Source organism: Hemibagrus wyckioides, linkage group LG25, assembly GCF_019097595.1.
Source record: "Hemibagrus wyckioides isolate EC202008001 linkage group LG25, SWU_Hwy_1.0, whole genome shotgun sequence".
NCBI classification, from domain to species: domain Eukaryota; kingdom Metazoa; phylum Chordata; class Actinopteri; order Siluriformes; family Bagridae; genus Hemibagrus; species Hemibagrus wyckioides.
In genome coordinates this window covers 14,869,386-14,885,009 of record NC_080734.1, presented here as the reverse complement: position 1 = coordinate 14,885,009, position 15,624 = coordinate 14,869,386, and the positions used below count along the sequence as shown (strand labels likewise).

General features: G+C 41.7%; 1 protein-coding gene and 3 non-coding genes across 6 annotated transcripts in view; all 4 read right to left on the bottom strand.

The window, feature by feature from the left end:
• Window positions 1–8,392, bottom strand: part of cdc42bpb (CDC42 binding protein kinase beta (DMPK-like)) — a 57,351-nt gene extending 48,959 nt beyond the window's left edge. For 2 of the 3 annotated variants that reach the window (XM_058378707.1, XM_058378708.1), the window contains exon 1: window positions 7,548–8,391. In XM_058378707.1, the coding sequence (XP_058234690.1) occupies window positions 7,548–7,722 (175 nt within the window). In that variant the 5' untranslated portion in view covers window positions 7,723–8,391. Of the gene's footprint in view, window positions 1–7,547 lie in introns of all 3 variants that reach the window. The other variant, XM_058378709.1, reaches the window with a different exon arrangement.
• A 1,621-nt stretch (window positions 8,393–10,013) lies between these two features.
• Window positions 10,014–10,095, bottom strand: trnas-uga (transfer RNA serine (anticodon UGA)). Its single transcript has one exon. It is a non-coding gene; the product is annotated as a tRNA-Ser (tRNA).
• A 940-nt stretch (window positions 10,096–11,035) lies between these two features.
• Window positions 11,036–11,117, bottom strand: trnas-uga (transfer RNA serine (anticodon UGA)). Its single transcript has one exon. It is a non-coding gene; the product is annotated as a tRNA-Ser (tRNA).
• Window positions 11,118–12,173: 1,056 nt separating this feature from the next.
• trnas-uga (transfer RNA serine (anticodon UGA)) lies at window positions 12,174–12,255 on the bottom strand. The gene has a single exon. It is a non-coding gene; the product is annotated as a tRNA-Ser (tRNA).
• Between the last annotated feature and the right edge of the window lie 3,369 nt (window positions 12,256–15,624).

Here is a 15,624-nt window from a genome sequence, read left to right as displayed (position 1 = left end):
TCTCTCTCTGTGGGTTGAGAACCCAAGCCACCAAGGTGTCTCAAAGAGCACTACTGTATGAGGGACAGCTTGGGTCTATGAGCCAGGGCTTTAAGAGAAATATAGGCGTCCTGATCGGCTAATCCGTGTCATGCCTGTGGCCTTGTGCCTAGAAGCAGAGAAACAGAGGAGGGGAAGCGAGGGGGAAGGATAGGCCGCCTACACATGCCTTGAGTTGGGGGAGGATATTTTCAGGAATGAATGGAATTCTCTTTAGTCGTGCCATTGCTCCAAGTCAGGTGACTTTAGCCTCTCAGGGACAGCAACAACTTTTTTTAATGAAGTTAAAAAATGACTCAAAAACCTTCAGGGAGAAGCAGCAACCCTTTTGCCAACAATGAATCTCATCTGTACTTTTGTAGGGATATTTGCATGAGAGAATGTGCTATTTGTTTGCAAAGACATTCCTGACAAGCCTGGTCCTGACTCCCTATTTCCTTTACTGTTAAGGACAACACAGATGCTTTATTAGAAATAATGGCCGAGTTTACCCGTCACATTCCCGAGCCTGCCGCGCTGACAGGAACTTTCTGTCCGAAACGCAAGAATGTTACACTTTCGCTGTTCAAATAACATGCGGTTTTGTGAAGAACATTCATTTCCGCTAGTGATTATGAATGAGAAAAGTTTCTCGATGTGCTGCAAATCAGTGCGAAAGGTGAGGCCAAATGTCAGAACATCATTCAATCGAAAAATTTCTCAAACGCATTAAAAATAAATTCCCTGCTCGGATTCATTACACCCATCTAATGGATTTATTCCTGTGTTTATCTCCCAGATCATACACTGCACACAATCCAATGCGACATTCTCCATATGCGAGCATTTGCATGTGCGCAGTTGTTTTGAAGCATGTTTGGTTTTCTCACCAGTGAATTGTGTACTCTGGACCCCAAGCAAGAATGACGATGAGAAACTGCCAACGAGAGTCAGAGAAGTCGTCATATGAATCTGTTGTCACGTGCAGCAGATCCCTGAATCCAGTTAATCATCCATCAATGTGTGTGTGAAGTCAAAGTTACTAAACTTGTGTTGGGTGTATACCTCGTCTGCGAGCAAAAGTGTAGCATGCACACCCCTACAAAATTTTTTCCTCAAATCAAGCCATGCTGTCTGCAAGCAATTCTGACTCAAATATATTTGTCATAGCCAGTGAGAGAGATTTGATAGCATGACAACATTTTTCTTAATCTAAGCTACACGCTAGCTATCTAGCTTCGGATAAATTCTCTAAAGCTTGCTAGCTTCATTTGGTGGGTTTCTCCAGTGACAGCCAGCCAGAATCAGGGGGTGACGAGCTCAAATCCATTAGTTAGCTCACCAGACAAATAAATCTCCCATGTGCTGCCCAGCTCCATGTTTTGGCTGCTTGGAGAGCTAGGCTATAAATGGTAGCTAATGTAATGGAATAAAGCATGTCAATCTAGATAGCAAGTGCACTGATAGACACAAAAGGAGTTTATATACACTTCTCTCACAGTGGGCGATGCAGCCATGGCTATTAGCTGAGGTTTATCTGAGGACACTGTGTTTACAGAATAAACGAACCCTACTTCGCCATGAGTGGTAGCATTTTTCCTTCACAGCGAGCTAGCTTTTTTTTGCTTAGCTGGTTCTTTGTTATTAGCTAGCAAGAAAACTATTTTTGAAAAACATTTCTTGGGCATAGCCAAGTTTCTGCAAATAAACAGTTTCTCATCAAGCATTCATGCTTGCTTTTACTATATCTTTGCCAAGGTTTTAAGAAACCATATAAAGTTGCAATCTTACATCACAATGACAAACATTAAATCTAATAAATTATTATTGAAACTAATTAGAATAATTTCCTCTTTTTGATTGAGCTATAAATATAAGGTGATATTATTATACGGCATGATGGATGTACTGAAGCTGATGTCTTTGTCATAAGAACTGAACAGGTTTAAAGGACATACTATTACTACTTCTGGACCGAAAAAGCTTCACAAGCCACTGTGGCTACACAACAAAAGCCAGCTGGGCTGCAAGTCACCATCCCACCCAAATTCAAAGTCTACTCCTATTTATAGGGCTGGCCTTTGGAAACCTTGGTGGATTAATCATCCTGCGCCGCAAACCATGACTTACACCTGCTTTTTAAACCCTGCTCTGTACGGACAGTGGGACACTGATTTAGACTGGTTTTGCTGGAAAAAGGAGGAAGCTTCACTACTTATCTACTACTTCACCATTTCTTTCAGGCTTTAAACATAATTAGGTCCAATGATGAGTCCTGGTTATCAGTGAGAGCGAAGGTGGTGATCTATTGACTTGCAGCAACAAAGAAACTAGAGATCTTTGATGGTCAGTGAGAGCTGGTGACTTCAGCAATTGGTGACTAGATGTGGGCGTGTCCAGCGATGCTCAATGTTGAGAAAAGTTATGCAAAAGTGAAGTGATCTCCAATTCAGCTCATGATGAGCTTTCATCTCATATGATATAATGCCTATAAACTCTGAATTCTATATGCAGAACAGAATGGTTTAACAAACTCAACTCCATTCCTGCTCTCCCATATATACATATACATCTGGATGTGTGTGTGTGTCGGTGTGTGTGTGTGTGTCGTGCCCATGCTGACAAGGATGTGAAAATATAACGCATCATGTTCAATGACATGGGCGGCAGCTTTACTTAAAACTCAAGCAATATATCTTGAGTACATTCCTTGCCCTTTTCTCATCCACGAGTGGTCTACCCATCAGTCCATCGGTTGGCCTCAATGCACTGCTTTTACACAGACTCTGTGTTACAAAAGATGTGCTTCAGAAACATACAGCAGCTCTTTACTGCCATTAAGAAGCACTTCCTATTGATCATGAATACCAGTGATGCTACCAGTAAGCCTTCAATTCACTCAAATCTAATCTTAAAAAGGAATGATGCATGAACTTTTAAGGGATCAAGTTTTACACCGCAATCCATCAGACAAAAAGGATGCTTTCGGTTTTCAGTATAAATGTTTTTGAGGGTTTTTTTTTTTTAAAGGATATTTTTTTTACCCAGGGAATTTTCCGATGCACTTTTAAATATTTCATGATTGCTGCCATTTTTCCTGGTGTGTAATTTTTAAATCTGCTCAGTGCGACTTGTTTGCAAAACTAAACAGCTCTCTTCATTTTAAAACTTTTATATTATTAGTTTAATAGTTCTCAAATTAGCTAATTCCTGTGGAAAAGGAGGAAATACAAAGCACATGGAAACACAAAGCACAAAGATTCCTGCAATATTTTAGAAAATCAAGATCATGTCAATTACTCATGTAATATCTGACATGTCTGTTTCCTAAGAACAGCACACTTATAAAACATGTGTGCATCAGTTTCCACTCCCACCCAACTAACAGGTGCTACATGTTAACAGACTGGGGTAATGCAAATTATGATCTGTAATGGAAAAGTAAACATTTTGAGTCTTTCCAAGCCCGGTGCAGAAGTGAGGTATCTGACTCTCCGCGATGATCTGCACATTAAACATGATTAGCCTAATGTAATAAATCAGCAGGCTCGCTCCGGCAGATGGGAGACGTCAGGCTGTGAAAACACCCGCGGTGGACGACATAGCAGACGTTTCCAGCGTAATGGGAGATGCAGACTTTGCAGTTCCTCCCTTTATGCATAAGCTCTTGTACTCAGTGACCCACATGGTGGATTATGAATGTGTCCATTAACTAGGAGTGTAATAGTTTATAACATTAATGGTATGATGAGCTAGACTTAAAAATATTACCATTTCACTGATGGTATGATGTATAAAACACACACAGGTGGAGAAAACTAAACTTCCTCTTTGCACAAAAATAACAAATTACAAACTGTTCTTCTTCCTCAGGAAGATCCGGAGAAGAGCTTTTCCATAAAATCTCTTACACTGGTCAATATTGATAACTTGGTAACCAGCTCAAAATCAAATATATATGTATTATATATAAAACTAGCGTGGCAGTGTTCTTGCTTGTAGCTCAAAACTGATATAGCGGTTTTGTTCAGTTCTGGCCAGCGACACCCTGTTCCTCTGTGCATCTGATAGCTGCAATTTAGGGCGAGTCCAGAAGGAGACGACTAAAAAAAAAAAATGTTTTGCCGAGTTGCAGTAAAATCCAAAATCATGACTAAGGCACCTTTTCAGAGGCCAGGTAGATGGCAGAAATGCGTTTCAATCACTATTTAGAGGGGAAAAAACATGCTGACGTTACCATCCAGTCATTCACAATGACTCCGCTATCAAGCAAGCATCGTTCAATCAAATGACCTCCCTCGTGTGTTACTTTGGACGAGTTCTTCTAAAAGTAACATTACTCGTCGCTCACGGATTTTGTGCGGTGTCTCGCAGGTGCTATAGCCGCCTTTGTACGTTTCGATCTAACTCTAAAGCGAAAACTTAAACTGAAGCTTGTCTGAATCTAATGCAATTGCATTAACAGCCTCCAGAGAGGTGTAAATCCAGGCTACAAGACAGAGCACTTATTTCATCTGCTACAGCGTCTGCCAGAACGCAAAGATAAAATTAGCCAACGAAAATAAGGGATTGTTTATTAGGCCGCAGTAAACTATGCAGCTACACGGCATATAATTGACGATCATGCTGTGCTGTGCTACAGTTTTCTGCAAACTGTTCGACTGGTTCAATTTTACACAGTGGAACATTCGGAGCGGCTTTTTACAACTCCAGTTCACCCCAAGAGATTCGCGTTAACGAGACTGTTATTAGACCTTCATTAAGCACCCTTCGCCCAAAAAATAAATAAATAAATAAATAAATAAATAAATAAATAAAGAAGAGCACACTGAGCTTAGATTATAGAGTCCATCATAAGAGCAAATGCAAGAATCAGAGATCAAAGTCTTGAGAGATAACATTTACACCCGGGTTCGCTGACGAGACTTAACTAAAAACACCTAAAAACTGATATAAAACTTTCTGCAATCAGGGACCACACATTAGAACGGTTTTATTTTATGAGCATTAGTTAAATTATTAAACACATTATTAAATGTGTAAAAGAACATTGCGAAGCCACAGAGCTTTTTGTTCCTCACGTTATTTATAGCTCTACATGTCTGAGATTTTGATCTGGATTTAAGCCGTTCAATTTAAATAGACGTCATAACAATAAATACAAATTGTATAACAGAGGGTATTTTTTCCACAGACCCATAGCTTTATGGACCCTACTATGAGTGCTTGGGGTGCTACGAATGACGTCCAAGACTGCTTTAATATGAGGCTGCATCTTTACCATTATAAAAATGTTGCTCTAATGGTTGCTCTTACACACCTTTCTCCTCTTCTCTTCCTCTAGGTTAACACTAATCCTTGATTCGGCGTTTCGTACTACGCTCGTATCTGGTTAGTTTCGGAGACGTACGTTTTTCACATACCATGTATTCTTTTGTCGAAGGGGAAAGAAAGAAAAAAAACAGGGTGGGGTTCAGTAGCTCAGTGAGAAAGATTACGAACATCGAAGTTGCCCTTGGGTCCAGCTTGAGGTGGCCTTTGACAAAGTGAGTGTTTCTTTTTCGTTGCCCACTATATACTGTTGAAAATCTAGCGTGACGGCAGAGGGTAGGGTCCTGAAGTGAAGTGTCGTCTAGTTAAAGCCTTAGCAGAGGCACAGCATGCTTGACTAGCAGTGGCTTTGATGTTCGAGACTGGCACAGATTAACAGTGCTGATCCCATGGGGAAATGCCAGGCAGAGAGCTGCAGCACTGTTTCCTATGCCTCCTCCCTGCTCTCTCTCTCTCTCTTTCAGAATGAAAGAAGCATAACCTGCTCAGCAACATGCCTCGAGTGAACAGAGCCCGATGCTGTTTACCTGTAATCACCACAGATATGTTTAAACATTCAGCTGGTACACAATGTGTCGTATCCAGAGAGATGCTCAATGCGAGATATGTTTTTAATCACATGCTCCATAAACACTGCAACTATTTCTCCTATAGATATCCAAACCGGTCGATATTTTTCCCCTCGTTGCTCGAGCCTGCATTGCTATACGGCTTAAATGCATAATCATCTCCAGACCAAAAGCTCTCTCTCTTTCTCTCTTACCGAAATCTGTGAGCATCTTGATTCCTCAAAAGTGTGTCAGTGATGGGTTGATCTTACATGATGCTACAACCTTGTTTCTCAAAAATGGAGGCATCCCAACATTACGGTCATGTTAAAGCGTCCATTCAATGTGATGCTCGCTTTATTGATGCTCTTTAACAGGGATCTCTATGTTGCAATGCTTTTTGGAAATGGCTGTGAACAGATTCCCTAAAGCTAAGTGTTTGTGCTGCAAAGCTTGTGGGAAATAAACCAATTAACATGAAAGTAGTGCAGTTTGCATCCCTGCTGTCTGGAACATTTGAACCCAATGCACAAAAAAACAACCAGGTTCTATCATTTGAGTGATTACTCAAGAGGAACTTTCTTAACATCAGGCACTACACTGTATCCTCTATGCCATGGGTTTCCACCCTGCTCCTGGAGTACCCCAGATTTTAGTGCTTCCCCTGCTCTAACACACCCACTTCAGCTCTGATTAGGTCAATCAGGGAGCAGTGAAAACACTAATGATCAGGGTAGTGAGTAGTCCACTCACTAGATAGTGAGTAGTTAGTTTTTTATCCTGTTTACTGAACCTCCAATTTCCTCCTTTTTTTTTTAAAACAATCAGGACTCCTGGCAGGAAGTGAATGAGCATGCAGCAGGGTAAGCAGACTCGCACAGATGGACACAGACCGACTTCCTGACTCCTGGATCCTGAGTCACACTCTGAGCTCTCTGTGAGCACCAGGGATGCAGTGTGTTGCCTGCCGGAGATGGGTTCCTCAAGGACACCAGAGCTCTTTTCTGCAGCAGAGACACTGGGGTGTAATCTCATTACTGACGATAATGAAACACTCCCATGTAGAGAATCCTCTCATTGTGCTGCCTGCCCCATTCAGACATGTAGCTGCCCCTGGGTCCAGTCTGAAGTGGACTTTGACAAAGTGCATAATAAGCACAGGAGAGTTCTGAGCAAGCCGCTGTAAATGTGATGGTGGCCAAAATAATGATCATTTGGGAGGAACGGGAACGGCATTGGTGTGGCGCTGTTAATTATTCACTAAGCCATAATCTATTTATACCTGGCTACATCCTGCATTGTTTTAAGTGGGTGGATTTTGATCGACCTAGAACAGGAAGTGGTCATCACTGTTGAGTCAGCGATGTATTGAATTCTCCTGACATTAAATCACCAGTTTTAAGAGGAATGTACGCGGAGATAAGCCAAGGTCATTAGTAATGTAATAGTGACATGGCAGAGAGGTAAACATTATGAACAGATTGAGGATAAAGGATGCAGCAGCAGCAGGAGGAGGAGGAGGAGGAGGAGAAGGATTTTACTCTGGAAGATGTAAGATCACTGATGAGGCACCATGACAGCACCTTGGCTACGTGCATGGCTAAAACAGTAATCAGTAATCAAATGGGTTTAACACTGTCCAACACTTACCCCATTCTAAAAACTCGGTCACGTGTTTCTCCCGTTTCAATGGCGAACTGCTGCATTCGTTGAATAAACATACGAGAATATCCAGCAGGGTCTCGACACTCAGGGAGCTCGGGGTCTTCTGACGGCCATCCAGCAGCAACTGCTCCAACTTCTTGAGACGCACCTTCGCCGACATTTTTTTTTATATCAGCGGCCTGACCACTCTTCCCAACGACAGGACAAAACACTCTAATAACGAGAATAATAAAAAAACGCCTTCCCCCAAAGGGATTACCGGCGGCGGCTAGCGCGAGACAATCCTGCGCGAGGGCTCAGCGCGAGAGGGGGGGGAAATAATAAATCTCTGTTGGGCCGAGGTGGAGCACTGAAGTCCCAGACTCCAACTTGCTAGCTAGCCATTCAGCTAGCTAGCTAGCTAGCAAAACAAGCCTAACATTATGTTCAGCTCGCTAAAAAAACGACGCTCCCGAATCGGTTGAGCACGCTGCAGCGCTTATTCCCGAGCCGTCACCGTTTCACGCGCCAGGCCCCGCAGCTTCCATTATTGCTTGGGCTAACGTTAATCCCGACACTTTTCACTTTGAAAGAAACAGGGATGGGAGGCTTTTCTATCCCGTCGAATATCAGCTTGGCCGGACGTCCATATTCTTTCCCGTGAATATCCCGAAAATGAGTTTCTTTTAAATAAAAAGAACCTCCACGTGCATTGGGAGTGGTGCTCTTTCTTTCTTTTCTTTTTTTGAGTCGGTATTTCTCCCAGCGTTAGCCGGTGAGCCTGTCTGCGTCCAGCCTCGTCTTTCTCTCTCTCTCTCTCTCTCTCCCAGTAAAGAATCCAGACCCGGGACACCGGAGCTCCACCCACCCCATACCGGAAAAGCCAAGCAGATGTGACGTCATTGTTTGAGTGACACATACTGGGAGCCGGCTAGCACTGACCTCATCGCCGGTAAGCTCCCTATATTCCACCATCCATTTCTGTCATCCTCTCACAAACCACGTCTCCTGTGCGAGTTTCATGTATGGCTCCTAAAAAGTGTAAAAAGTTGCCTTTAGATATTCTTCCAATGTAATGAGTGTGAATGTTAGTAGCATGTCATTCATAACATTTGTTTACATGCGCATACGAATGCCTTTAGGACATAATGCAGGTTATAACAGCAGGACATCTGGTGTGTTCGAAAGAGAGGAGACTGTATTTCATTACTTTTTTACATGGATTTTAGAAAAGTGACATCATAAAGCTGAATGTAATCTAATCTAATAAGGAGTGGCCATGAATTCTTAGTATTTGGTATGTGCCCCCCCCCCCTATTTATTTATTTGTTTATTTATTTAAATTGTTTTTGCTTAAATTACAGTGTCCATTCGAGCTGGCATGGACTCCACAAGTCAGTCCATCGGAGTGTCTGATACACACCTCACTCAAAGAGATTAAGCACAAAGAAAAGTTTTTGCAGTTAACATTAATTAATTAATTCAAGATATTTAACATATAATATATCCGCTTTAAAAATGTCAAAATTCTCAAGCCTTCTTTTTATTTCCAATTTTAAATGAAAAAGAAAAAACAAAATTTATTGAACTTATAGTCTTATAGTCTTGGACTCCAATGGACATCTACAGAGAAAAGAAAACCTGACCGTTAACCTCTCATCTGCTCAGGTGTGTCCTGTCTCGGCTGTAAACTGCTTGGGAGGAAAAAGTGTCCCTAAACTGAATGGTCCTCAAAAAAAACCCTCTTAAATCTATTATAATTCCATCCATTTTTAATAGTTTCATATAATGTTGCTGTGAACCAACCCAAACACGGCACATTTACGGAGGAAATGGTCATTCAGAAATGAGGCTTATTGCCCAATTGATTTGACTGTTTAATTTAACCAGGTTTTAAAACACAGAGTTTTATATTCCTGAACATTCCACCAATACATTAGTCCAAGTCGATATTAACTATATACCTACTTTGGGTTTGGAATAATCCCATTCAGTTTAAGAGTCCAGTTAAATATGGTAATTAATACAAGAACCCAACAATAAATACAGTATAATAATAGATGTGATTTCCACCATCCATAAATCCATTCTCTACCTACACAGGATCATGGGGAGCTCAGAGTCTATTCCACTGGAGTCGGGGGGACAGGGGACACACCTATGGCCCGCATGTCTTTAGAAACCCTCAAAGCACAGGGAGAACGCAGGGTGAAGGCAGTAATCAAACCTCCAAACCTATTTATACAAGGTAAAGGTCCTAACCACTAAATCCCAGAGCCCCTTCCTGTGCTTCACAGATGACATGTTGTACCTTGAGTACCACCGCTCTACTATAATGCATAGTTACAGCATTTGGGAGACGCCCTTCTTGCACTTATCATACAATTGTGGGTTGAGGGCCTTACTCAAGGCTGGTGGGATTTGAACTTTCTGTCTTATCATTTGAGCTATCACTACCAAAACTGGTCCTTCCGCTGCGAGCAGGGTTCGAACCTGCGTGGGGAGACCCCATTGGATTTCAAGTCCAACGCCTTAACCACTCGGCCATCACAGCTGGTCTGTGTGTTACCCAGTAACTCCATGACGCCACAGCATGTCCAGCAAGGTCATTTGACACTGGCTTCTGAGCAAGGAAATCTGACCAAGAGACTATCAAGGTCATTACAGAAAAAAAAAATCACATCATACAAGTTTCGCATTCTAAAAACTCGGTCACGTGTTTCTCCCGTTTCAGTGGGGAACTGCTGCATTTGTTGAATAAATATACGAGAATATCCAGCAGGGTCTCGACACTCAGGGAGCCTGGGGTCTTCTGACAGCCATCCAGCAGCAACTGCTCCAACTTCTTGAGACGCACCTTCGCCGACGTTTTTTATATCAGCGGCCTGACCACTCAGGTCAGTGCTTTATATTCCTGAACATTCCACAAATACATTAGTCCAAGTCGATATTAACTATACACCTACTTTGGGTTTGGAATAATCCCATTCAGTTTAAGAGTCCAGTTACATATCGTAATTAATACAGGAACCCAACAATAAAAACAGTATAATAATAGATGTGATTTCCACAATCCATCCATTTTTTCTACCTACACAGGATCATGGGGAGCCCAGAGCCTATTCCACTGAAGTCGGGGTTTAGGGCAGGGGACACACCTATGGCCCGCATGACTTTAGAAACCCTCAAAGCACAGGGGGACGCAGGGTGAAGGCAGGAATCAAACCTCCAAACCTATTTATACAAGGTAAAGGTCCTGACCACTAAATCCCGGAGCCCTTGCTTCACAGATGCCGGGTTGTTCCTTGAGTACCACCGCTCTACTATAATGCATAGTAACAACATTTGGGAGACGCCCTTCTTGCACTTATTATACAAATGAACAGTTGTGGGATGAGGGCATTGCTCAAGGCTGGCACCAGCAGGGGTGATGGGATTTGAACTTCCACCTTCTTTCTAATCATTTGAGCTATCACTACTAAAATTGCTCCATTCGCTGCGAGCAGGGTTCGAACCTGCGCGGGGAAACCCCATTGGATTTCAAGTCCAACGCCTTAACCACTCGGCCATCACAGCTGGTCTGCAGGTTACCTAGTAACGTCATCAGCGTGTCCAGCAAGGTCATTTGACACTGGTTTACGAAAAAAGAAATCTGAGAGAGTATATCAAGGCCATTGCAGAATAAAATACAAGCTCCACTGCAGTGTATGCTTTTATGTGCCAGAGGGAAATGTTTGAGGACAATGTCCTCTACTGGTATGTCCAACACTTACCCCATTCTAAAAACTCGGTCACGTGTTTCTCCTGATTCAATGACGAACTGATGCATTTGCTGAATAAACATATGAGAATATCCAGCAGGGTCTCGACACTCAGGGAGCTCAGGGTCTTCTGACGGCCATCCAGCAGCAACTGCTCCAACTTCTTGAGACGCACCTTCGCCAACATTTTTCATATCAGCGGCCTGACCACTCTTCCCAACGGCAGGACAAAAACACTCTAATAATGTGAATAACAAAAAACGCCTAGCACAGTGCTTTATATTCCTGAACATTCCACCAATACATCAGTCCAAATCGATATTTACTATACACCTACTTTGGGTTTGGATTAATCCCATTCAGTTCAAGTGTCCATTTAAATATGATAATAAATACAAAAACCAAACAATAAATACAATATAATAATAGATGTGATTTCCCCAATCCATCCATTTTTTCTACCTACACAGGATTATAAGGGACCCCATAGCCTATTCCACTGGAGTCGGAGTTAAAGGCAGGGGACACACCTATGGCCCGCATGACTTTAGAAACCCTCAAAGCACAGGGAGAGCGCAGGGTGAAGGCAAGAATCAAACCTCCACACCTAGTTGTATAAGGTAAAGGTCCTAACCACTAAATCCCAGAGCCCCTACCTATACTTCACAGATGCCAGGTTGTCCCTCAGACCAACTATGAGGCCACTGTTCTACTATTATGTACATTCACAGCATTTGGGAGACGCCCTTCTTGCACTTATTACATATTAAATCAACAGTTGTGGCTTGCTCAAGGCTGGCACCAGCAGGGGTGGTGGGATTTGAACTTTCTGTTTTATCACTTGAGCTATCACTACCAAAATTGGTCCTTTCGCTGCGAGCAGGGTTCGAACCTGCGCGGGGAGACCCCATTGGATTTCAAGTCCAACGCCTTAACCACTCGGCCATCACAGCTGGGTCACCTGCTACCTAGTAACTCCATGACGCCACAGCGTTCTCAGCAAGGTCATTTCACACTGGTTTCTGAACAAGGTAATCTGACCAAGAGAATATCAAGGTCATTACAGAATAAAAACAAACCATATCCTACAAACTCCGCTGCAGTGCATGCCGTGAATGCCTTTCTGTGCCAGAGGGAAATGTTTGAGGACAATGTCCTCTACTGGTATGATATGGAGTTGCAATTCTCACCACCATTTCATTCCATTATCATCTTCACTCTCAGAAATAAATTTAAAAAAACCCACTGAAATAAACCTGACTGTATTTATAACAGAGCTGGAATCAAAATATTTTATTTCAAATAGAAGCCATTTGCAATAGTAAAATGGGAGTTGTTCAAATTGCATTGGATTTAGGGGCCACTAGGAAACTTTGTCATGTCATAAGATTTGTTTGCTCTACAGGTCTCACATCTTCTCTACTCTATTAAAAGTGCAAGAAAATTCTTTCATACTCCCAGCTCCACTCCTCTATTCATAATCTGGGGGATGAAAAGGAGGTGCATGATACTCAATTTATCTACGTCACATATCGGCACTTGCTCCTAATTGATAAGGATTTAACAAGATGGAGTCGGTGAAAGCTAGCTGTGTGGGATGTATATGTGTTGCAGAAACAGCAAGCTGCATGATGGTTTTAAAATGTCTGTGCACCAGAGGGAGCACTAGACCTGTGCAGTCAGTTTTAATGCCACTCTAGTTATTCATGTTTGATTAAAATTGGCCGGGGAGAAGAAAAATAAAAATACCACATTTCTGTAAGACACAGCAAAATTCAGATGAGGCTGAATAGCCAGGGATTAGTCATTCATATTAGAAACACTTCAGTAAAAATCTGCTACACTTGACAGAAAACATAGTGCTGGGGTAAAGGGCAAAATCGCACCTGTAGAGTGAGGCATGTTAACACAATAACAGCATCTGTGTGTGTGTGTGTGTGTGTTTCCAGCTCGTACAGGGATGACCTTTTTGTCAGCATCTGAGGTCCTCTCTAAGCTCTGATTAATCTAATCATCATTAAAGCTATTTTTGACAACCTCGCTTCACTCATTTTTTCGAAACGTGTAATCAGTTTAACAACCTAATAGATTATAATCTCTCTTTTCCCTGGTACTCTGTGGGTATGAATGCAAAAAAAATATGTCACATGTTACATCCTTAACGCAACTGAACCGTGCAGAATCCTTAATGTGGTCTTATCTGATTATCTGATGGCATTCATACTGTAGATCAGTGTCCGTTTGCAAATGTGTGCTGGAATTCATTATGATGCCTTTTTTTCAGCAGGTTCAGGCTGTTCGTTGTTCTGTCAATCAGCAGTTGGGATTCAGCATGTCTCCTGTCATATCGTGCAACATCTGATAACTCACATGAGGTTGATTTCTTTCTTTCTTTCTTTCTTTCTTTCTTTCTTTCTTTCTTTCTTTCTTTCTTTCTTTCTTTCTTTCTTTCTTTCTTTCTTTTTTAATAGTGACCCACTTACATTGAAAACTTTGCCTGAATAAAAGTAGTATGCTGTAGAAGGAGGTAACTCTCTGGTTATGTGACAGGATATCCTTCTCCCTTATAAATGCATGCCTCCACACCAATAACGTTGAAATTGAACAAAAACGGAGCAAAGGCTGTTTAATGGAGTACTCCTGCTTTCGCTGGGAACAGCAGTGTGGAAAATGGAATGATCATTACATCTGTCTCTGTCTAGCATGTATTATGTAGGGCAGCTGCACTAAAATGACAGCTTGTGTTTAAAGATTTACAAGCCTAGGGTTGTGTGTGTGTCAACACACCTTTCCTAGCAGTGACTGAGACATTGGAAAAAGTGTACACGCTGACACAGTTTTCCATTTGGTAGCACGGAGGTGAGACGTTCACCACCCCAGGCTATGAATGGAAGCGTCTCCTTTCTCTGGCTTGCTGCTCTCCACAACATCGAGGCTGAATCGGTGGGAACGTGAGCTGCTCACGGTGTGACACTGACCCTGACATTTCACCTCTTGCCCTGGTTTTGACTGTGTGTGATCTTAGTGTGTAATGTGAGAAGTGCTACAGTCTGTGTGTGTGGCAGAAACAGCATGATGTCAGCTTGATGCTTCTTGGGGTATGTGAATGCACACGACCAACAGGTAAGTTCAAAAGGACGGCAAAGCCTCACCTGTCCTTGGTTCTGTTCAGGGTTGCACTCTGTGTATTGCATGAATTTTTATACAAATAGGTTATGTTCTAAACTTAACCAGGATATACCAATTTAGTCTACTATTAAACAATGGCTCTTTTATCACCATCATCCAGGCACCAGGCCCCAGGAAAATCCAGACACAACAATATCATATCTACTCTCAGATATACATACTCATCATAGGAGAAATGTGCTGCACTTAATGAAATAGTAATCAGCACTTTTACAGTCTTACCTACCAAGCAGGCGGTCTCATCCAGTAACATGATCAATAATAGTTTATTAAGAATTTATATCCCATTTAATTAAAAATACATGAATGAGAATAAATCGTCCTTGTATGGCAAAATCCTCAGTGTTGCATTAACTCTTGCAGTGTTCATTTATGTCAGATGAACTTAAAACTTTTCACTAGTATACTGTAGTACTGGAAATTGACTTATGGGATATATCTCAATCATTAGAAGCAAAGAGTATAGAAGCAACAATAAATGCATTGCCTTCTCCCTCTGTGGAAGATATAAAGTTATGAGTGAACCTTATGGGACGTTCTCAATCAGTAGAAGCAAATGAATTATTTTATCTTCGCAAGTCTGACATGAAGTTGGCTTTTAGTGTGAGACATTTTTACTTCAGTTCGGAAAACCTTACTCAGAATTTTAGTGGTTGAATATAACGCTTTCAAATTTTATGAACTTCAAATCTTATGAAGCACTTGGGGCATCTCAGAGGTCAGAAATGGGTTTGAGATCATCTTTTACTTTGAAGATATAAAGATTTTTTGGAAACTTTTCTATGAATATATTGGCTGCACTAGGCTAAGTGAAAACAGACAAAATTCTTGTGAAAAACTACAAGTACTGAGTGTCTACTTTCATCTGAGCCATTAACCACCACTGTGGAGTGTAACATGACAAGACATTCAATTCAGCCTCTGGTAAAAAAGAGTTGAATGCCTGATGTTGCTTGACTCAGTGATGTTTCATTTAAGATTTTCACAGTTGCAGCAAAATGGCTGATTGAACCTTTGTCCATGGGCCTCTAAGTCCAATGGGCCTCAAGCTTGTTGATTAGTTTTCAGTGTTTGCCCAAGAAGTTTGCGCAATACTGAATTGTGTTTAGTCAAATACAACAAATGATATTAAT